Source organism: Heptranchias perlo, chromosome 9 (assembly GCF_035084215.1).
Source record: "Heptranchias perlo isolate sHepPer1 chromosome 9, sHepPer1.hap1, whole genome shotgun sequence".
NCBI lineage: Eukaryota > Metazoa > Chordata > Chondrichthyes > Hexanchiformes > Hexanchidae > Heptranchias > Heptranchias perlo.
This window is the reverse complement of record NC_090333.1, coordinates 2,951,202-2,973,378: the sequence shown is the minus strand read 5'-3', so window position 1 is coordinate 2,973,378 and position 22,177 is coordinate 2,951,202. Positions and strand designations below refer to the sequence as shown.

The 22,177-nt window shown below is 43.7% G+C and overlaps 1 protein-coding gene across 1 annotated transcript; it reads left to right on the top strand.

Annotated features, from left to right (window-relative positions):
• The first annotated feature begins 1,445 nt into the window (after window positions 1-1,445).
• Window positions 1,446-13,221, top strand: LOC137325590 (afadin- and alpha-actinin-binding protein-like). Its single transcript, XM_067990855.1, has 8 exons — window positions 1,446-1,649; window positions 4,156-4,332; window positions 6,715-6,865; window positions 7,800-7,936; window positions 8,806-8,979; window positions 9,713-9,830; window positions 11,500-11,680; window positions 12,392-13,221. Exons 1-8 carry the CDS (start codon window positions 1,446-1,448, stop codon window positions 12,600-12,602), a joined length of 1,353 nt encoding a protein of 450 aa, XP_067846956.1. The 3' UTR covers window positions 12,603-13,221.
• Window positions 13,222-22,177: the final 8,956 nt, after the last annotated feature.

Below are 22,177 nucleotides of genomic sequence, written 5' to 3'. Positions count from 1 at the left end.
TCATACAAAGGGTGGTGGAAAGCTGGTACTTGCTGCCCAGTTCGATGTTGAATCAATTGAAATATTCAAGACTAAAATCGCTAGATCCTTGTTATGTCAGGGTATCAAGGGATATGGAACAAAGGCGGGTAAATGGAGTTGAGATACAGATCAACCATTTTCTAATTCAATGCAGAACAGGTTCAAGGGGCTGAATGGCCGACTCCTGTTCCCGCCGGTATCCATACACATGTTTGATGCAGGGCTACTTCACTGGCCCATTATAATGATAAACATCTCCATACGAGTGATAAGGAAAGCTGTATTAGGCCATACATTGTATTATTCTCAAAAGGCAAGATAATCAGTAGGAACAAGATTGGTGAGCTGCAGGCGCAAATAGCTACATGGGAATACGATGTCGTGGTGATAATGGAGACCTGGCTCAAAAAAGGGCAGGATTGGGTACTAGATAATCCTGGATACAAGCTGTTCAGGAAAGATAAGGAAGGAAAGAAAGAGGTGGGGGTGGCAGTATTGATTAAGGAGAATATTGCACTACTGGAGAGAGAGGGTGTCCTGGAGGGGTCAAGGACAGAATCTATTTGGTTAGAGTTAAGAAATAAAAGAGGTGCCATTACACTACTGGGTGTATTCTATAGGTCACCAACTAGTGGGAAGGATATAGAGGAGCAAATTTGCAAGGAAATTACAGAGGTGCATAAGCTATAGAGTAGTGATAACTAGGGAATTCAACTAATATCGACTGAGATAACAATAATAAGGGGCACAGTGGGGCAGGAATTTTTGAAGTGTGTCTTGGATAACTTTCTTAACCAATACATTTCTGCCTAACAAGGAAGGAGGCATTTCTGGACTTGGTTCTAGGGAATGAGGTGGGCCAAGTGGAGCAAGTGTCAGTGGGAGAGCATTTAGGGAGCAGCGATCATAGTATCATAAGTTTTAGAATAGCTATGGAAAAGGACACGGACCACTCTGAAGTAAAAATACTCAATCGGAGGAGGGCCAATTTCAATGGGATGAGAACAGATCTGGCCCGGGTAAATTGGAATCAAAGATTGGCAGGCAAAACTGTAATTGAACAGTGGGCGGCCTTTAAGGAGGAGATGGTTCGGGTACAGTCTAGGCACGTTCCCACGAGGCAGAAAGGTAGGACAACTAAAGCCAGAGCTCCCTGGATGACAAAAGAGATAGTGAGTAAGATGAAATGAAAAAAGGGGCAAATGACAGATGTCAGGTTGGTAACACAAGTGAGAACCAGGCAGAATATAGAAAGTTCAGAGAGGAAGTGAGAAAGGAAATAAGAGGGGCAAAGAGTATGAGAATAGCTGGCGGCCAACATAAAAGGGAATCCAAAAGTCTTCCACAGGTATATAATCAGTAAACGGGTAGTAAGAGGAGGGGTGGGACCGATTAGGTGAGATCTATTCATGGAGGCAGAGGGGATGGCTGAGGTACCAAATGAGTACTTTGCATCTGTTTTTACCAAGGAAGAAGATGCTGCCAGAGGCTCAGTAATGGAAGATATTGGTGAGATACTGGAAAGGCTAAAAATTGATAAAGAAGAGTTACTTGAAATGCTAGCTGTACTCAAAGTAGATAAGTTCCCATCCGGTCCGGATGGGATGCATCCTGGGTTGCTGAGGGAAGTAAGGGTGCAAATTGCGGAGGTACTGGCCATAATCTTCCAAACATCCGTAGATACGGGGGTGGTGCCAGAGAACTGGAGAATTGCAAATGTTACACCCTTGTTCAAAAAAGGGTGCAAGGATAAACCCAGCAACTATAGGCCAGTCAGTTTAACCTCAGTGGTGGGGAAACTTTTAGAAACGATAATCCGGGACAGAATTAACAGTCGCTTGGACGAGGGTGGATTGATTCGGGAAAGCCAGCATGGATTTGTTAAAGGCAAACCATATTTAACTAACTTGATAGAGTTTTTTGATGAGGTAACACAGAGGGTAGATGAGGGCAATGCAGTTGATGTGGTGTCTATGGACTTTCAAAAGGCATTTGATAAAGTGCCGCACAGTAGGCTGACCATCAAGATTACAGCCCATGGAACAAAGGGGGCACTAGCAACATGGATACAGAATTGGCTAAGGGACGAGAAACAGAGAGTAGTGGTGAAAGGTTGTTTTTCGGACTGGAAGGAGGTGTACAGTGGTGTTCCCCAGAGGTCAGTGCTGGGACCACTGCTTTTCTTGATATATATAAATGACTTGGACTTGGGTGTACAGGGCACAATTTCCAAATTTGAAGGTGACACAAAACTTGGAAGTCTAGTGAATAGTGAGGAGGATAGTGATAGACTTCAAGAGGATATAGACAGGCTGGTGGAATGGGCGGACATGTGGCAGATCAAATTTAACACAGAAAAATGCTAAATGATACATTTCGATAGGAAGAACGAGGAGAGGCAATATAAACTAGAGGGCACAACTCTAAAAGGGGTACAGGAACAGAGAGTTCTGGGGGTATATGTGCACAAATCGTTGAAGGTGGCAGGGCAGGTTGAGAAAGTGGTTAAAAAGCATACGGGGTTCTGGGCTTTATAAATCAAGGCATAGAGTACAAAAGTAAGGAAGGCATGATGAACCTTTATAAAACTCTGGTTCGGCCACAACTGGAGTATTGTGTCCAGTTCCGGGCACCACACTTCAGGAAAGATGTGAAGGCCTTAGAGAGGATGCAGAGAGATTTACTGGAAGGATTCCAGGGATGAGGGACTTTTGTTACATGGATAGACTGGAGAAGCTGAGGTTGTTCTCCTTGGAGCAGAGACGGTTGCGAGGAGATTTGATAGAGGTATTCAAAATCATGAAGGGTCTAGACAGAGTAGATAGAGAGAAACTGTTCCCATTGGCAGAAGGGTCAAGAACCAGGGGACATAGATTTAAGGTGATTGGCAAAAGAACCAAAGGTGACGTGAGGAAAAACTTTTTTACACAGCGAGTGGTTATGATCTGGAATACACTGCCCGAGGGGGAGGTGGAGGCAGATTCAATCATGGCCTTCAAAAGGGAACTGGATCAGTACTTGAAGGGAAAAAATTGCAGGGCTACGGGGAAAGAGCGGGGGAGTGGGATTAGCTGGATTGCTCTTGCACAGAGCCGGCACGGACTCGATGGGCTGAATGGCCTCCTTCCGTGCTGTAACCTTTCTATGATTCTATAGCACAGGAACAGGAGTAAACCATTTAGCCCCTCGAGCCTGTTACGCCATTCAATGAGATCATTCAATGACCTAACTCCATATAACCGCCTTAGCCCCATATCCGTGTGATAGCACTGTCGACGACACCTTCCATCACTTTGCTGATGATTGAGAGTAGACTGATGGGGCGGTAATTGGCCGGATTGCCTGCTTTTTGTGGACAGGACATACCTCAGTTCAAATGGAGAAAATCAATTCTTATCAGCTGATCTGATTCACTTTTTTTAATTGATATGTTCTTCATAAATATTGTCAGTGTACAAGGAAGAATTCGACATTTTATTTTGGGGAATGGGTAAGATGGAATACTTTACGAGACATCAATATTGCTGTGAAAAATTGACTTAAGTGGTAAAAGTCCATTTTGAGCTGGTCCCATTTTTTAAAAATTTCTTTAACGAGTTTAGAACCAATAGTGTACACATCCCGCCCCCCCCATTTATTCAACAGAACTATATCCTTATCAGGATGGAGGCCACTAAGATGTGCAGATGGTAGTGTAAACCCTGCTCGTAATATTACCATTGTGGAAACTGGACTGCCTGTTCTAATAGTTTCAATTTCCTTGAGCGCATGATTTAACAGACACTTCAGTGCATTGCATTATTGAGCAAGTGCTGCCATGTCAGAGGTGCCATCTTTCGGGTGAGCTGATAAAATGAGGCCCAATCTGCCTGCACATGTGGATGTAAAAGATTCCCATGTCACTATTTGAAGAAGGGCAAGGAATTCTCCCAGTCTCCTGGCCAGCGTTCTCTTATCAAGAACAGATTATCTGCTCATTTTATCACTTGCTGTTTGTGGGACCTTGCTGTGCTGTGCACAAACTGGTTACTGTGTTTGCCTGTACAACCGTGACTGCGCTGTAAAAACAATCCATTGGTTTTGAAGCACTTTGGAACATCCTGAGGATATAATAAAATTATATATAAATGCAAGTTCTTCCCCTCTCCTCGCTCGCCCACTCGCTCGAACTATGAATGGCATCATAAAGAGCTAATGGTGGAAAATATTGAACTGAAACACGTTCTGCAGCAAATGAAGAAAGATATGATGTCCATACTTAGTCGTAGAAAGCAGAGGCCAAAAGAGAATGTGGAAGATAGCAGCGGTATAGTGAGTTTCACAATACTGTTTCTATTAATATGTCCTTTCAGTTTTTATTATGAAACTGTAACATTTTATTCCATTGAACTATCATGCTTACAAAAATCATAACATAGAATTACATAGAATATACAGAATAAACAGGCCATTCGGCCCAACTGGTCCATGCTGGTGTTTATGGTCCACACGAGCCTACTCCATTCCTACTTCATCTAACCCAATCAGCACATCCTTCTATTCCTTCCTCTCTCATGTGTTTATCTAGCTTCCCCTTAAATGTATCTGTTATTCGCCTCAACTACTCCTTATGGTGGTAAGTTTCACATTCTAACCTCATAAACATCTATGAATGGCATCATGAAGAACTAATGGTGGAAAATATTGAACTGAAACGGATTTATTAGTGACTATCTTATATTTATGGCCCCTAGTTCTGGTCTCCCCTGCAAGTGGAAACATCTTCTCTACGTCTACCCTATCAAACCCTTTCATAACCTTGAAGACATCTTTCAGGTCACCCCTCAGTCTTTTTTCCAGAGACGAGAGCCCTACCCTGTTCAATCTTTCCTGATAGGGATAACCTCAGTTCCGGTATCATCCTAGTAAATCTTTTTTTCACCTTCTCCAGTGCCTCTATATCCTTTCTATAATACGGAGACCAGAACTGTTCACATCTGGATCGTTTTCTGCATTCTTGTAGATTTAACCCCCCCGCAACCATGTGTAAAATGTGATTGTTGGTGGATCTCTATCATAAAATACAAGCTTTGGTTATGGCGAGATATTTTATTGAATTGCATAAATTGTTCAGATGAATGTACTTTATACTGTTTCAAATAGCACTGCATCTATGTGATATGGTGATTCGTGGGGCCGCAGTTCATCTTTTCAATGTAACATAGCGCACAAACGAGTGTTGAGTACCTCTGCTTTCACTTCTGTGAATAACTAAACCAAATACAAACGCTGACATTTCTCGATAAGGAGCTGGCGTTCATATAACTTTCGGACATGATTGGATAATGCGCAAGTCAACTTGTTGCAAAACATAAGCAACATCACAATGCGTAATCATCCTCTTTCTCCATCCCTTAAATTCACTTTCCCTTTCATGGTTCAGGAACACAGCAAATTTCTACCAAACAGCACAGTGAAAGTGATTTTCAAATGAATTTTGGATTTAAAACTGTACCTTTTGGGTGATGCCTTAACTCTTGGCAGTACTTCATGAACCAAAATTAAGAATATTTAAATGCCCGGCAAACAGCTGGTTCTGCTTTTTGCCATTTAAAAATTTACAGCAATTCAGTTTCATAAGTGCCGCTGCAATTGGAATCTTCGAGGATTAGTCCCAAGATGCGCTAGAGATAAGATGCCAGTGCAGGAGACATACGGCCTCACTTATGGTAAGGGTCTAGCATTTAGGCCACATCAGCAGAAGTATGATCCAAACCTCTCAGTGAGCAGGCAGGAGTAACCTCGAAAGATGTTATGGCAGTGGAGGCTTCCACAGGTGAACGTGTCTGACTCCAGGAAGAACCTGCAACAGATTCTGAGTTTGGAGTTTCTATTTTTCCCCCCTCTAATTCCCAAAGTTACACTGAAAATTAGGACCAGCAGAACAAAGTGTTCCAGATATGACGAAACTAGCTTCAGAAACCTTTAGTACTCTGACCTCCTTGCTCTCCAGGTGATGTATCTTTTTCCCCATACTGGAAAAGTAGGCCCCTTTGTCATTAGAGCAGGCACCATTCAGATATGTAACCCAGGTCACCCCAATACTGACTTCCCAGCTATTGAACAGGACACAGAGTGTGGTCTTCAGGGCCGACTAGGCCGGAGATTGGAACGGGCCACAATTCTTCTGTTCGTAAGATTTATAATTACAAATCAAGCATATTTCCAGTTTGATGCAGTGATGTGTATCTGGATCCTTTTATTCTGTGAAATAACTAAAGTCCCAAAGTTGTCCCGAACGTATCCCCCCTCTGCCGCCAAAGACCTCCTGGATAGGATTAAACCCAACTGCCAGCAGTGTATGTGCAACAACTGGTTCTCTCTCATCTATTGGTGAAATAGACTGATTCAGTCTCCGGAGGATTATTTTACTGCAAAAGGCTCACCACACATAGCGGTAAATGAGTCCAGTAAAACTGCCACCTCAAAATATTATGCTACTCATAACCCTGGTGTTGCTCTTTCACAGGGTGTTTTGAATATTACCAATTTAGTTTAACAACATATTTTTTCCTTTTTTTGAAAAGTGGAATTGTTGATTTCGTGTTGGGGAATGGAGAGTTTTTTTTTATAAATGAAGCAGCTGTTTGGCCACTTCTCAGCACTTTATTCTGTCATCCAAGAAGAAGTTTGCTCGTTTTTTTGATTTCCCAGGCTGGGTCGGACAATGAAGAGGATTCTGGTGAACAAAACAAAGAACGTAGCTTGGAGCTTTCATGTGATACAGTCAGAGAGCAGCTCACCAACAGCATTCGACAACAATGGAGAATCCTGAAAAACCATGTCGAGAAACTAGACTCTCAAGGTATGATGGGCTTGTGTCGAATTGAATAGTTTAGGGCAGCACTGCCCAATCTTGGTCTTTTTGTGGGTCACTTGGGTGAATGCCCTGGAATTCCATGGGCCATAAAGAAAGTGCCAACAGCAACTGTTTGTGAACCTCCAGGCCCACAAAATTCACATGGAGCAAGAAATAAAAGTGCAAATGGAAATGAGTTGCCTGAGGTTTGTGTGCTGGATTACTTGGGTTTGTGGTCCATGTGTGGCTCCAGGTCCATTGTTTAAACACCCTCTGCTTTACAACAGTGGAGTGTGGAAAATAAGAAATTCCATTGTTCTATATCACACTTTTCATTTAATTTCTTCAGTAGTTTTGAGGACGGCGAATTAGATCTTGACGACTGAAACTGGGAAATATTTCAGAACAAATACAGGAAAAGGTGTTCACTAATTGTCTCAAAAATGCGTCTATTCAGAAAAGCATTAACTCTACTATTACCAAAAGAAATCCTAGGTTAAAGGAAAAGGTGACTCTAGGAAACTATTTATGCCTCCTGTTATACAAAGGCGATTTATCCCCATGTAATTGGCATTCCAAAATACCTACAATTCTGAACTCTGGTCTGATTATAAGGTAAGTGTCTCCCTCCCCTGCAAAAACCTCCTCACTTGGCCAGTTTGAGCTAGTTTTCTGATGAGACAGACTGGAAGGATGGGCCATCTATATTTGGTGCTGGGCTTCCACAGTTTACTGTGACTTGTGTAATGTATGGGGAAAGGTTAAATAGAAAGTAGGAATCTCCTCAAATTTTGCCATTTTGAAGCCCTGATTTTATTTTAAATGTAGCTGGAAAGTGCAAAGCTTTACTGTAATTATATTTAAAATACTTGCAGATGTATGGTTTATTTTAAATACATCCGATTGTTAGTGTTGATGGGCTAAGTTTCACTTATTGCAGCATCCTTGGTGAAGTCTGGTTTTCTGGAGGATGATGATATAATCAGCAGAGAAGATCATGAGCAAGAGATTGAGAAACTAAAAGTGGAAATCCAGCAGTGCAGGGATGTGATCAAAGCCCAGCAACAGCTGTTACAGGTATGGTTTATATTTTAAAATAAATGCCTCCGATGTGTCAAGTCTGCACTGTGAAAGCAACTTTGTAGCTGTAAAGCCGGCTGCTGATTTGAACAGCGAGCGGTGGCCAATTATTGCAGTCAGTATAGGGTATGGGGGGACATGGGATGTGTTCCCATGCACCTGCTTCCCTTGTCCTTCTAGTTGGTGGAGGTCATGGGCTTGGGAGATGCTGTGGAAGAAGCCTTGGCGAGTTGCTGCAGTGCATCCTGTAGATCGTACACATTGCAGACATGGTGCACTAGTGGTGGAGGTGGGAGATGGACTGCCGATCAAGCCGGTTGCTTTGTCCTGGATGATGTCGAGCTTTGAGTTTTGTTGTAACTGCACCAATACAGGCAAGTGGAGAATGTTCCATCACACTCCTGTCTTGAGCCTTTTAGGTGGTGGAGATGCTCTGGGGAGTGAGGTGGTGAGCCACTTGCTGCAGAATACCCAGCCTTTAACCTGCTCTAGTAGCCACAGCATTTATGTGACTGGTCCAGTTGTGTTTCTGGTCAATGGCCACCCCCAGAATGTTGATGGTGGGGGATTCAGTGTTGGCTATGCCATTGAATGTCAAGGGGAGGTGGTTAGACTCTCTCTCTTCCTTGTTGGAGATGGTCATTGCCTGGCTCTAGTGTGGTGCAAATGTTACTTGCAACTTATCAGCCCAAGCCTGGATGTTGTCCAGGACTGCTTCATTATCTGAGGAATTGCAAATGGAGCTGATTGATTTTAATCCTTTTTTAAGGTGTTAGGTATTGAATTTCTTTTATATATAAAGTCAAAAAATGCCTACTTTATCATTTTTGAAATGTGAAGATTAGTGTTACCTTTTCTTTCCAAAGCAACAGATTAATGCCCAGTGTGATGACGAAACAGCCATACTACTGCGAGACTGCTACTTACTGGAAGAGAAGGAACGATTGAAAGAAGAGTGGAGACTATTTAATGATCAGAAGAAAAACTTTGAAAGGGAGAGAAGAAACTTTACAGAAGCAGCTATCAGACTGGGGCACGAGGTAGCACTTTTGGTTATTTTACGTTTGTTGGTCTCCAGGTAGAATGGAATTAGCCCCATCATTTTATAAACCTTCTGCAGACGAACCTGTCCCTTAATGCTAAATTTGGAATTGCTGTGAAAGCTGTTATTTTTGCTGTGAAATGGTCATGCTTGTCACAGTTGATTGAGATCTCTGATTTGTTACTATGAAATGGTGAGCAGTTATCTTAATCATTTGGGAAAAAGAAATTCATTTTGTATGAACATCTGGCCTTTAAGTATTGTGGTGCAAAAGGTCAATACAGTATGAGATTAATTGTTTTGTGACCTGCAGAAAGATTGTACAGACTCCATAATTTGCAGTCAGCTCTAATGACATAATTTCCAGCGGGTATGAAAATTATAAATTGCAACTTGTAAACAACTGTATGTGGAGGTTCTGCAGAGCTGTACAGTTCACCCCGTATTATAAACAGAACAGAGTCCACAGCACTGGCACTCCCAGATATTATAGAATACTTCTTCACAAAACCAATCCATGAGATAAAGTTGGCATAAACTTTACTCCAGTCTTGGAAGTATATATTTTTTTTGATTTTTATATCTTGATTCTCAATAAAGTGCATTTCACATTCATGAAGCTGTTACACACAGAATTTACATGTACATTCTGATGTTACAACGGTTGTGGGAGGAATGCGTTGATGGATCCAGAAGTGACATTTTTTGACTTTGCCCATTTCTATCCGCAGAGGAAGGTTTTTGAGGAAGATCGAGCCACATGGTTGAAGCAGCAGTTTTTGAACATGACTCCCTTTATGGAGCGCAAGAATCCCAAAATAATGAAGCCACAAAGTGCCTTTTCCATTGGTGAGTTTTACAATCAAATGTACAAAAAAACTGAACATTCAATGGAAAGTGATACCTTGCCCACTTGTGTTACTGTCCTCCGATGCCTTTGAAGCAGCTCATGTTTAGATTCATACATTTTTCGTGTGTTTTCTTGTTAGATTCATTTTCTTTCTCTAGTGTGCTGCCTCAACTGACCAACCTCAGTCAATGCTCCAAAATTTACAAATACCAAGACTTAGTAACAGGTTTGAGAGGATAAATCGCCTCCTCCTGCTCCTATGTTCCTCAGTAAGCAATCCACTGCAATTTTTTTTGCACCATAAATATGAACATTTTAAATCGGCAGTTTGAGAGAGAACTTGTGCGGTGGTCCTGTTGTTGGAAGCTAACGGTTGACACTAATATTTGCTCCTTTAGTATTATGAGAGCCACATGGTCAGGGAGCACGAAATACAAACTGATTCCGTGACTGGTTATTAAAATTTATAGTTAGGTGCATCCTCAAGCGTGTAAGTTAACTTCTGGGTGATTTATTTCTCTCTTTTTCTTCTGCGCTCTCTCTCCTTCACGCTGTTTCTCCCCCACCACCTCCTCCACCTCCACCACTATGGCCAAGGAGAAGTGTGGCCCAACAGGAAATCCCATTCAACCTTCCTTGATTCTTTCACCCACCCCTGGGGGGCATGGGTTCTTAGCGACACCAACTGCACGGAGTGGACATTGGGAACTGAGTGGAAATGGAGGGACAACATTTTTCATCCTTCCATGTGTTCATGTTCCAGGGCACTTGTGGTCCTTTTCAAAACATCCTGCTGGGATTTTCAAAGTGGGGCGGAGATGAATGAGATTCACAGAAATACATGGGAGATATTACGGTGCTCTTTCAATTCACATTCCAGGCTAGAATCGAGTGCTCTCGCATCGTGTATTAAATGAACTTGTAAGATAAAGAGTGTTTGATGGCAACCCATTGAATGAACGAATATAGAATTTATTGTGCTGTTCAGTTAGGCCAACATGACTCGCATAGTATTTTGACACTGTGATTTGGGTCCACTTCCTTTGTGAGATGAAAAGCAATGATCTGATTTATTTTGAATGGACTTGTTATAAAGATTTATTGAGATTTTGCTGATTGCGTGAGATCTATATTAAAAATGAAAGAAGCATTTCTCTAGTGCTGGGGAGGGGTTGTTATTAAAATGTCACATCAGTAAACCTGGAAGAAGGTTTTGAGCTCCCCAATTACTCAGCAGTTAAATGAACCAAATATGGTCCAGTATTCAGGAAGACCAGGGATTTGATCCCTGTCTATGCTGAATGAGCTGATTTCAGCTCGAGTGCTAATGGTGAAGTAGTGTTGATTTCAGCAGCTCGGGCTCGGTGGGGGAGTTAAAACCGGCCAGGTTTCCTATTCCTTATTCCCATCTATTGATCCTTACCATTAACCGGGTATGATTCGGTTCTGTTACGATGCCCATGATTGAACATCCTCCCAACAACATTTACAAATAAGCACAGCAACTTCAAATACAGTCCCTTCATCAAGTGTGAACATGGTGTGTGCCTTTTATTTTTTCTTTGTTCCCACTGTGGTTGCTTGAACTTTCAGGAGTAGATCAACTACTTAGAGCTACTTCTATTTATTTGATTAACTTGGTTTATATATACCATAAATATCTTCTAGGTCCAGAGCAGGAGAAGCACAAGATACAGTCACAGCCAAATATGTCTACTTACCTCCGACCTAATACAGCTCCAGTAGCTGCACCTGAACCCTCAACAAATACCAAATTTCCTCCAATAAATAGTGCCACGCCCGTGTCCACAGAATCTGGTCGAACAGTGCGCCTCAATCCAGGAACTAGGTGTGTTCACGAATCTCTTGTGCATTTTGTGTGGGTTTTTTTTAATAGACCAGGTGATAGTAGGAATAGGAGTTTTGGGACTGGAGTGGGTCACCAGGTTATTTTAGGAAAAAATACTTTACAGGAAATTGCAACCAGCAGCAAGAATCTTGAAGCTTCAGTCCTTGAAGTCAGACCAGTATATTCCTGTTACAATTTTTCTGCAAATTATAAATTAAAATGAAGATAAATTGTTTGGTACTGAACACCTCTAGTTGATGAATCATGCTTTCAATACTATAAGAATTCCATGTTCATTTTGGAGGAATGAAAGAGTGGATGTGGGGCCGAACATGAAGGAGTTTTGCCAGTTAGCTCCAGGTCATTAATCGATCTCAAATGGTATGGGTCTGCTTAAGGTATTCTAGTAGCAACCATCTGAAAAAAACTGACATTTGGTAAACTTTTGAGGAATGATGCTCGTTGCTGAAAATATGCACAGTAGAGTGAGAAAGAAGTTGCATTTATATAGAGCCTTTCACCATCTCAGGAGGTCCCAAAGCACTTTATGAAGTACTTGAAGTATAATTGCTGTTGTGATGTAGAAATACAAAGATCTGATTAGGTTCAGTTGTGTGGTTTTTTAACCAGATAGGAGATCTTTGTGCTAAATCTCGGGGCATGCATTCCAGATTGAAGTGTAATGATTTTGTTCATTGATTTTCATTGCAGCTCGAGACCTATACCAAAAAGAGGAAACGGGGGCAGTTACGATGTGAAAAGAAACAGTAATGGAAGACCTCATGAGAAACGGAGGAGCACTGCAAAGCCAGCCCCCGACCACAGATATTATAACGGGTGTTCTACACTTTGGAACGATTCGCAGGAGGAGGACTCGAGTGGAAATTCTCTACAATCTACAAATGAGCCTAATCTCAAATGATTGTGCACAAGGCAGAAACTACAACTTCAGATTCTGTGAACTGTCTAGGGTCCTTGGAATGTAGTGTTCCATTGAAATAATGCACATGTTATGGTGACATTGTGAACTGAAGATCACTTCAGGCAGCACTTTGTATGTCGAGTGGAAACTGGTGACAGTTGTGACTACGACGCCTGGATGATTTTTGGTTTGCCGGAGCTGCACTATGTTTACGTGTAAATGGGTCTGAAGAATCGCATTTTAAACGTGAGCTCTTTTTGTCTTTCTCTTTTGCTATTGATTATGAAAGGAGTAGGTGCAAACTTTTTTGTGAAGTTTTTAATTTTAAAATATTGCAATGATTTTTGAATCTTTGTTTATGTAGGTTATGTGAAGTACTGTAACATCTGAAATTATTTTGCTTTTAAACCTTTTGACATGGTTATGGTGGTGATGGTGGGGAAAAAGTCATGCACGTGTCAAATCGTCACTACAGACAACTGTTGTTAAACTCAAATCAAATCCTTGTAAGGTGTTCTGATAGAATTTTAATTTGACATTTTTTTAAAAAAAGACTAGGTGCTGCTTTAAATGTAACACATGAATTTTTTTTGTCCCTGAAAGATGGGATCTTAATAAAATGTGTGTTCACAGCAGATCTGCCACAACAACTTTATTCAAGAATTTGCAACTAAAGACCCTGCTCTGATGAAACCACTGCTGGAGAGGTTTACTGGTGACTGGCCAAGAGGGTATTTGTGGGGTTAAGAAAACATTTGATGGTTCTGTGCTTGTTCATTGAGATTTTTGATTGTCATCATTGATTCATGTGGTTAAAGAATTCCTGGTTCTTCATGTCAAGCTTTTGCAGTATTTTTAAAACTGCTGTTTTCATGACTTGGTGCACACATCTGGTTAATTGTGTGGCCTTCACACAGAGGGATTTGTTAGAAAGTTGCTCTGGAACAGTGATAGACACCGACAGAGGGAGATAAATAAAGGTGAGACTCAGTACAGTACAACAGAGAGACACCAGCAGAGGGGGATAATGTGTGACTGAGTACAGTGAGTAACAGAGACAAACCAACAGAGGGAGTTAGTTAAAAGTGAGACTCAGGACAGTGAGTGATACAAAGAGAATCCAACAGAGGGAGTTAGTTAAAAGTGAGACTCAGTACAGTGAGTGATAATGTGGAGATGCCTGTTTCCACGAGTGGAGAATTCAAGAACGAGAGAACATAGATTTAAGCTGATTGGCGGAAGGATTAGAAGGAACATGACAAAAAACTTTTTAACCCAGAGGGTGGTGGGTGTATGGAATTCACTGCCCGAATTGGTGGTAGAGGCAGGGACCCTCAACTCTTTTAAAAAGTACCTGGACCTGCACCTAAAGTGCTGTAAGCTGCAGGGCTACAGACCGGATGCTGGAAGGTGGGATTAGAATGGGCACCTGGTTGTTCTTCGAGCCGGTGCGGACACGATGGGCCGAATGGCCCCTTCTGTGCTGTATCTTTTCCATGGTTCTATTGATGTCACAATGGGAAATGGCTGGGGATGTCAGGATTACAGGAGGAGGAGGTGCTTAAAAGATTGGTGATGCTCAAAGTAGAAAAGTCACCCGGTCCAGATGGGATGCATCCTCGGTTATTGAGGGAAGTAAGGGTGGAAATTGCGTTGGGTCTGGCCACAATCTTCCAATCCTCCTTTAGATATGGGGATGGTGCCGGAGGACTGGAGGATTGCAAATGTTATACCCCTGTTCAAAAAAGGGAGAGGGATAAACCCGGCAATTGCAGTCAGCCTAACGTCGGTGGTGGGGAAACTTTTAGAGACAACAATCCGGGACAAAATGAATCAGCAGAAGAGCCAGAGGTGACGAGAGGAAACATTTTTTAATGCAGTGAGTTGTAATGATCTGGAATGCACTGCCTGAAAGGGTGGTGGAAGCAGATTCAATAGTAACTTTCAACAGAGAATTAGATAAATACTTGAAGGGAAATAACTTACAGGGCTATGGGGAAAGAGCAGAGGGAGTGGGATTAATTGGATAGTTCTTTCAAAGAGCCAGCACAGGCATGAGGGGCCGAATGGCCACCTCCTGTGCTGTATCTACTATAATACAAAGGGAACAGGGGGAGATGGAGAGACAAGAGCAGAGGGAAAAGCAGAAAGTGGATGGATACTTCAAAGGAAAAATTTGGCTACGGTGAATTAGCTGGGGAGTGGGACTAATTGGACAGCTCTTTCAAAGAGCCGGCACCGGCTCGATGGGCCCAATGGGCTCCTTCTGTGCTGTTTGATTCTGATTCTATAACAGATGGGGAACAGGGAAAGAGCAACCACAAAGCAGACGGGTAACAGACAAAGAAGCAGCAGGTTAAAATAAAGCAAGGAACATTGAAATGAGACAATTGAGGTGATTGTAATGAAAGGAAGATCCTTCTTTTCATTAATGCTCCAGTGAGCAATGGAGCTTTGGAGGTGAGTGAGGGCTCCCCTCAGTTTCAGCTCACTGACTCTGTGCACAATGGTTAACAGGGCCCTGGCTTCCACAGGTAGTAGGCCTTATTCCTGGCTCCCAGCAGGAGGTCTCACCTCACACAGGCCCAGGAAGGAACCACCTGGGTCACTGCACCAAGACAGAAGGCCCTCCCCCCTCACAGACAGACTCACCTTGGACCCTTCCACAGAAGGGGGCTGGGTTTGAGACAGAGAAAGCAGTTACCTGGTAGGTTGGGGGCTTTGGACTGGGAGGAGAAGACTTTTGACTGACAAGTTTCTGCTCCATCAGGGGAGGCAGATGCACTGGCCCCTCTCTCTCTTACTCCTGGGATGTGCTACTGTAGGCAGGTTGGTGAGTATTACTCTTGATCTCTGTCTCGCTGCACAGGTAATGAAAGTGTATTGGAGGATGGTGTGTGGGAGACCTCTTGCTCTGTGGATTTTTACTGATGTTTTGAATGTGGATTTTTACTGATGGAATCATAGAACCTTACAGCACAGAAAGATTTAAATGACAAGTGATGCCTGTACAAGTAGTGAAAGTATATTGTAGGACAGTGCAAGTGTCTCTCTATCTTTAAACTCTTGGGTTAAATTTGTTAACTCCTGAAAACAGGTGCTGGGATCGCGGTCGGTGATTAACCTTCGCCTGTTGTTTGCGATGCAGGCAGCACGTAACATTCGTGCCACCTGATGATTTATGATTACAGTGAGTCCCCATCCCTGATTCAAAATTAGTTTCCTTGGGATGTCCAGCATGCTATCCTCTTCCTCTACTGTAAATACTGACGCAAAGTAATTAACGTAGTAAAAACAGGCTGAGGTACAGTGACTACCACAGACAGAGACAGTGAGAGAGACAAACATTGCTTGAAGCACAGACACAGAGACCTGTACACACGGACTGCACAGTGTCACAGGGGGAAATGGAAGCAAACGTCGTGATTATAAAGGGAACGGGGGGAGACGTTGAAAAAGAGCAGAGGGAAAAGCAGAAAGTGGATGTCGACTTCGAAAGGAAAAATTTGCAGGGCTACGGGGAATTAGCAGGGAGTGGGATTAATTGGATAGATCTTTCAAAGAGTCAGCCCAATGGCCTCCTTCTGTGCTGTTTGATTCTATGACCGATAGGGAAGAGGGAAAAAGCAATCAAAAAGCAGATGGATAACAGACAAAGAAGTAGCAGGTTAAAATAAAAGAAAGGAAACTTTTGAAATCAGACAATTGAGGTGAGTTTAATGAAAGGAAGGTGTGAGCAAAGGAGCTTTGCAGGTGATTGAGGGCTCCATTCAGTTCATTTGCTCACTGCCTGTCTGCACACAATGGTGAAAAGAGCTCTGTCCTCTCCAGGTAGCAGACCTTCGACCTGGCTCCCAGCAGGAGGTCTCACCTCACACAGCCCCGGGAAGGAACAATCTGGGTCACTGCACCAAGACAAAATGCCCTCCCCCCTCACAGACGGACTCAACTTGGACCTTTCCACAGCAGGGGGCTGTTTGAGACAGAGAAAGCAGTTAGCTGGTAGGATAGGGGCTTTGGACTGGGAGGAGAGGACTTTTGACTGACAAGCTTCTGTTATATCAGGGCAGGTAGGTGCACTGACCCCTCTCTCTCTCACTCTTTCTCCTGGGATGTGTTATTGAAGACGGACTGGTGAGTGTAAGCATGTTTAAACTCTTGGTCTCTGTCTCACTGTACAGGTAATGAAAGTGTATTGTAGGATGGTGCGTGCGGGACTCCTTGCTCTAACAGTGATTGAGTGTGTGCGAGACTCCTTGCTCTGTGGATCTTGACCGGAGTTGTGTGTGTGGATTTTGACTGATGGAATCGTAGAATCTTATAGGACAGGAGGATTTAAATAACAGGTGATGCAGTGCCCTGAGGAGAAGGGATCTGCACTGTTCTGTGTGGTACAAATGGAGAATAAGAGAGTTCAATAAAAATCCTGGGATGTGCTATTGCAGGCGGGTTGGTGAGTATTAGTGTGTTTAAACTCTGATCTCGGTCTCGCTGCACAGATAATGAAAGTATATTGTAGGATGGTGTGTGCGAGACTCCTTGCTCTGTATTTTTACTGATGAATGTGGATTTTCACTGATGTGAGTGTGGAGATTTACTGATGATGTGAGTGTGGAGATTGAGCACAGAGTTTGGGAAAGACAGAGAGTGAGCCTCGAACGGAGTGAACACATTCAACTGGGAATTTGGTGCATGTGGGAATTAGGTGCAGAGGGGGAAGGAGGTGCTAAGTGATTTAAACCCAAGAACTGTAGACGTAGACTGAGCGGAGCATAAAGGGAGACGCAGGAGGAATCAAAACAAGGCAAGGAGGCGTGCTGAGGGCAGGTCAGTAAGTATTTAGTTCATTGGTTAGTGTTTTTTAGTGGTTAGTTCGTGTTTTACTGTCAGATAAACAGTAAAGTGTCTTAAAGCTAAAGAAACAGTTTACGTGGCAGGACAGCTGGGGCCCGTCCCATGCACATCCTGTGCCATGTGGGAACTCCAGAACGCACTTTGTGTCCTGGAAAACCACATGTACAGGAAGTGCCGCCATCTGCTGGAGTTCAAGCTCAGGGCTTCTGAGTTTGAGGGGCGGCTGGCGTCACTACAGTGAATGCGGGAAGCTGAGAGTTTTGTGGATAGCACGTTTCAAGAGGTGGTCACCCCCCAGCTACTGAGAGTTCAGTGTTGAATACCAGTGAGGGTGTTTTTATAAAATTCGTTCATGGGATGTGGGTGTCGCTGGCGAGGCCGGCATTTATTGCCCATCCCTAATTGCCCTTGAGAAGGTGGTGGTGAGCCGCCTTTTTGAACCGCTGCAGTCCGTGTGGTGAAGGTTCTCCCACAGTGCTGTTAGGAAGGGAGTTCCAGGATTTTGACCCAGCGACGATGAAGGAACGGCGATATATTTCCAAGTCGGGATGGTGTGTGACTTGGAGGGGAACGTGCAGGTGGTGTTGTTCCCATGTGCCTGCTGCTTTTGTCCTTCTAGGTGGTAGAGGTCGCGGGTTTGGGAGGTGCTACCGAAGAAGCCTTGGCGAGTTGCTGCAGTGCATCTTGTGGATGGTACACAATGCAGCCACTGTGCACCGGTGGTGAAGGGAGTGAATGTTTAGGGTGGTGGATGGGGTGCCAATCAAGCGGGCTGCTTTGTCCTGGATGGTATCGAGCTTCTTGAGTGTTTTTGGAGCTGCACTCATCCAGGCAAGTGGAGAGTATTCCATCACACTCCTGACTTGTGCCTTGTAGATGGTGGAGAGGCTTTGGGGAGTCAGGAGGTGAGTCACTCGCTGCAGAATACCCAGCCTCTGACCTGCTCTTGTAGCCACAGTATTTATATGGCCGGTCCAGTTAAGTTTCTGGTCAATGGTCACCCTCAGGATGTTGATGGTGGGGGATTTGGTGATGGTAATGCCGTTGAATGTCAAGGGGAGGTGGTTAGACTCTCTCTTGTTGGAGATGGTCATTGCCTGGCACTTGTCTGGCGCGAATGTTACTTGCCACTTATCAGCCCAAGCCTGGATGTTGTCCAGGTCTTGCTGCGAGCAGGCTCGGACTGCTTCATTATTTGAGGGGTTGCGAATGGAACTGAACACTGTGCAATCATCAGCGAACATCCCCATTTCTGTCCTTACGATGGAGGGAAGGTCATTGATGAAGCAGCTGAAGATGGTTGGGCCGAGGACACTGCCCTGAGGAACTCCTGCAGCAATTTCCTGGGGCTGAGATGATTGGCCTCCAACAAGCACTATCATCTTCCTTTGTGCTGGGTATGACTCCAGCCACTGGAGAGTTTTCCCCCTGATTCCCATTGACTTCAATTTTACTAGGGCTCCTTGGTGCCACACTCGGTCAAATGCTGCCTTGATGTCACGGGCAGTTACTCTCACCTCACCTCTGGAATTCAGCTCTTTTGTCCATGTTTGGACCAAGGCCGTATTGAGCTCTGGAGCCGAGTGGTCCTGGCAGAACCCTAACTGAGCATCGGTGAGCAGGTTATTGGTGAGTAAGTGTAGCTTGATAGCACTGTTGACGACACCTTCCATCACTTTGCTGATGATTGAGAGTAGACTGATGGGGCGGTAATTGGCCGGATTGGATTTGTCCTGCTTTTTGTGGACAGGACATAGCTGGGCAATTTTCTACATTGTCGGGTAGATGCCAGTGTTGTAGCTGTACTGGAACAGCTTGGCTAGAGGCGCAGCTAGTTCTGGAGCACAAGTCTTCAGCACTACAGCCGGGATGTTGTTGGGCCCATAGCCTTTGCTGGATTCAGTGCACTCAGCCCTTTCTTGATATCACGTGGAGTGAATCGAATTGGCTGAAGACTGGCTTATGTCATGATGGGGATATTGGGAGGAGGCCGAGATAGATCATCCACTCGACATTTCTGGCTGAGGATGGCTGCAAACGCTTCAGCCTTGTCTTTTGCACTCACGTGCTGGACTCCGCCATCATTGAGGATGGGGATGTTTACAGAGCCTCCTCCTCCCGTTAGTTGTTTAATTGTCCACCACCATTGACGACTGGCATGTGGCAGGACTGCAGAGCTTTGATCTGATCCGTTGGTTGTGGAATCGCTTAGCTCTGTCTATAGCATGTTGCTTCCGCTGTTTAACATGCATGTAGTCCTGAGCGGAGGCACTTGAAAGATTGGCAGGTCTCAAAGTAGAAAAGTCACCTCGTCCTGATGGGATATATCCTCGGTTACCGAGGGAAGTTAGGGTAGAAATTACGGAGGCTCTGGCCACAAACTTCCAATCCTCCTTAGATATGGGGACGGTGCCGGAGGACTGGAGGATTTCAAATGTTACACTCCTGTTCACAAAGTGGGGGTGAGAGATAAACCCGGCAATGACAGGCCAGTCAGCCTAACATCGGTGGTGGGGAAACTTATGGAGACAATAATCCCGACAAAATTAATTGGCACTTGGAAAAGTATGGGCTAGTAAATGAAAGTCAGCACGGATTTGTTAAAGGAAAATCATATTTGACGAACTTGATTGAGTTCTTTGATGAAGTAACGGAGAGGGTTGATGAGGGTAGTGCGGTTGATGTTGTGTATATGAACTTTCAAAAGGCATTTGATAAAGTACCACATAATAGGCTTGTTAACAAAATTGAAGCCCATGGAATTAAAGGGACAGTGGTAGCGTGGATACAAAATTGGCTGTGGGATAGAAAGCAGAGAGTAGTGGTGAACGGTTGTTTTTCAGACTGGAGGGAAGGACACAGTGGTGGTCTCCAAGGGTCAGTATTAAGACCACTGCTCTTTTTGATAAATATTAATGACCTGGACTCCGGTATCAAGGGTATAATTTCAAAGTTTGCAGATGACACGAAACTTGGAAATGTAGTAAAAAATGTGGAGGATAATAACAGCCTTCAGGAGGACATAGGCAGACTGTTGAAATGGGCAGACACAAGGCAGATGGAATTTACCGCAGAGAAGTATGAAGTGATGTACTTTGGTAGGAAGAATGAGGAGGGGTGATAAACAAAATGGCACAATTTTAAAGGGGTACAGGAACAGAGAGACTTGGGGGTGCACATATACAAATCTTTGAAGGTAGCAGGACAAGTTGAGAACGCTGTTAATTAAGCATATGGGATCCTGAGCTATATAAATAGAGGCATAGAGTACAAAAGCAAGAAAGTTATTCTAAACCTTTATAAAACACTGGTTAGGCCTCAGCTGGAGTATTGTGTCCAATTCTGGGCACCACACTTTGGGAAGGATGTCACGGTCTTAGAGAGGGTGCAGAAGAGATTTACTGGAATGGTACCAGGGATGAGGGACTTCAATTATTTGGAGAGACTGGGACAGCTGGGATTGTTCTCCTTAGAGAAGATAAGGTTAAGGCGAGATTTGATAGAGGTGTTCAAAATCATGAACTGTTTTGATAGAGTAAATAAGGAGAAACTGTTTCCAGTGGCAGAAGGGTCAGTAACCAGAGGACACAGATTTAAGTTGATCGGCAAAAGAACCAGAGGCGACATGAGGAAACATTTTTTTTTACGCAGCGAGTTGTGATGATCTGGAATACACTGCCTGAAAGGGCGGTGGAAGCAGATTTAATAGTAACTTTCAAAAGGGAATTGGATAAATACTTGAAGGGAAAAAGTTACAGGGCTATGTGGAAAGAGCAGGGGAGTGGGATTAATTGGATAGCTCTTTCAAAGAGCCAGCACGGGCTCGATGGGCTGAATGGCCTCCTCCTGTGTTGTAGCCAATCTAAGATTCGATGAAAATACTGCGGATGCTGGAAATCTGAAATAAAAAGAGAAAATGCTGGAAATATTCATCAAGTCAGGCAGCATCTCTGGAGAAAGAAACAGAGTTAATGTTTCAGGTCAAAGACCTTTCATCAGAACTGGAAGAAGCTAAAGATTTAACAGTTTTTAAGCAAGTACAGAGCCAGGGAATGGGCGGTAGGAAGGGGAGGGAGGGAAAGGCCTGTGATAGGGTGGTGGGCAGGAGTGATTAAATGACAAAAGAGATGATGGTGCAAGGCAAGGAGGGTGATAACGGGACAATTAAAGAAACAAAAGATGGTCCAGAGGAGCTGTAAATGGTAACAGCGGAACGATTACCAGCACTCGCTGTCCGATACAATGGGAGCAGTGGTTATGATCTGAAGTTATTGAAATCATGGTTGAGTCCAGAAGGTTGTAAAGTGCCTAAACGAAAGATGAGGAGCTGTTCCTCGAGCTTCAGTTGAGCTTCATTGGAACAGTGTAAGAGGCCGAGGACAGAGAGGTCAGAGTAGGTGTGGGACGGGGAATTAAAATGGCAAGTGACCGGCAGGTCAGGGTCACACTTGTGGACAGAGCGGAGGTGTTCAGCAAAGCGATCACCCAGTCTGCGTTTGGTCTCCCCAGTGTAGAGGAGACCGCATGTGTGCAGCGGATACAGTATAGTAAATTGAAAGAAGTACAAGTAAATCACTGTTTCACCTGCAGGTTACATCAAGTACAGTTCAATGAAACACATTGGACATAATTACAGTTCATGACACTCGAGGGTGCCTCATTGCATTGCACTCAATACACATTTTTGATAACAGGTACGTTACAGATTCTTTACAGGTTCA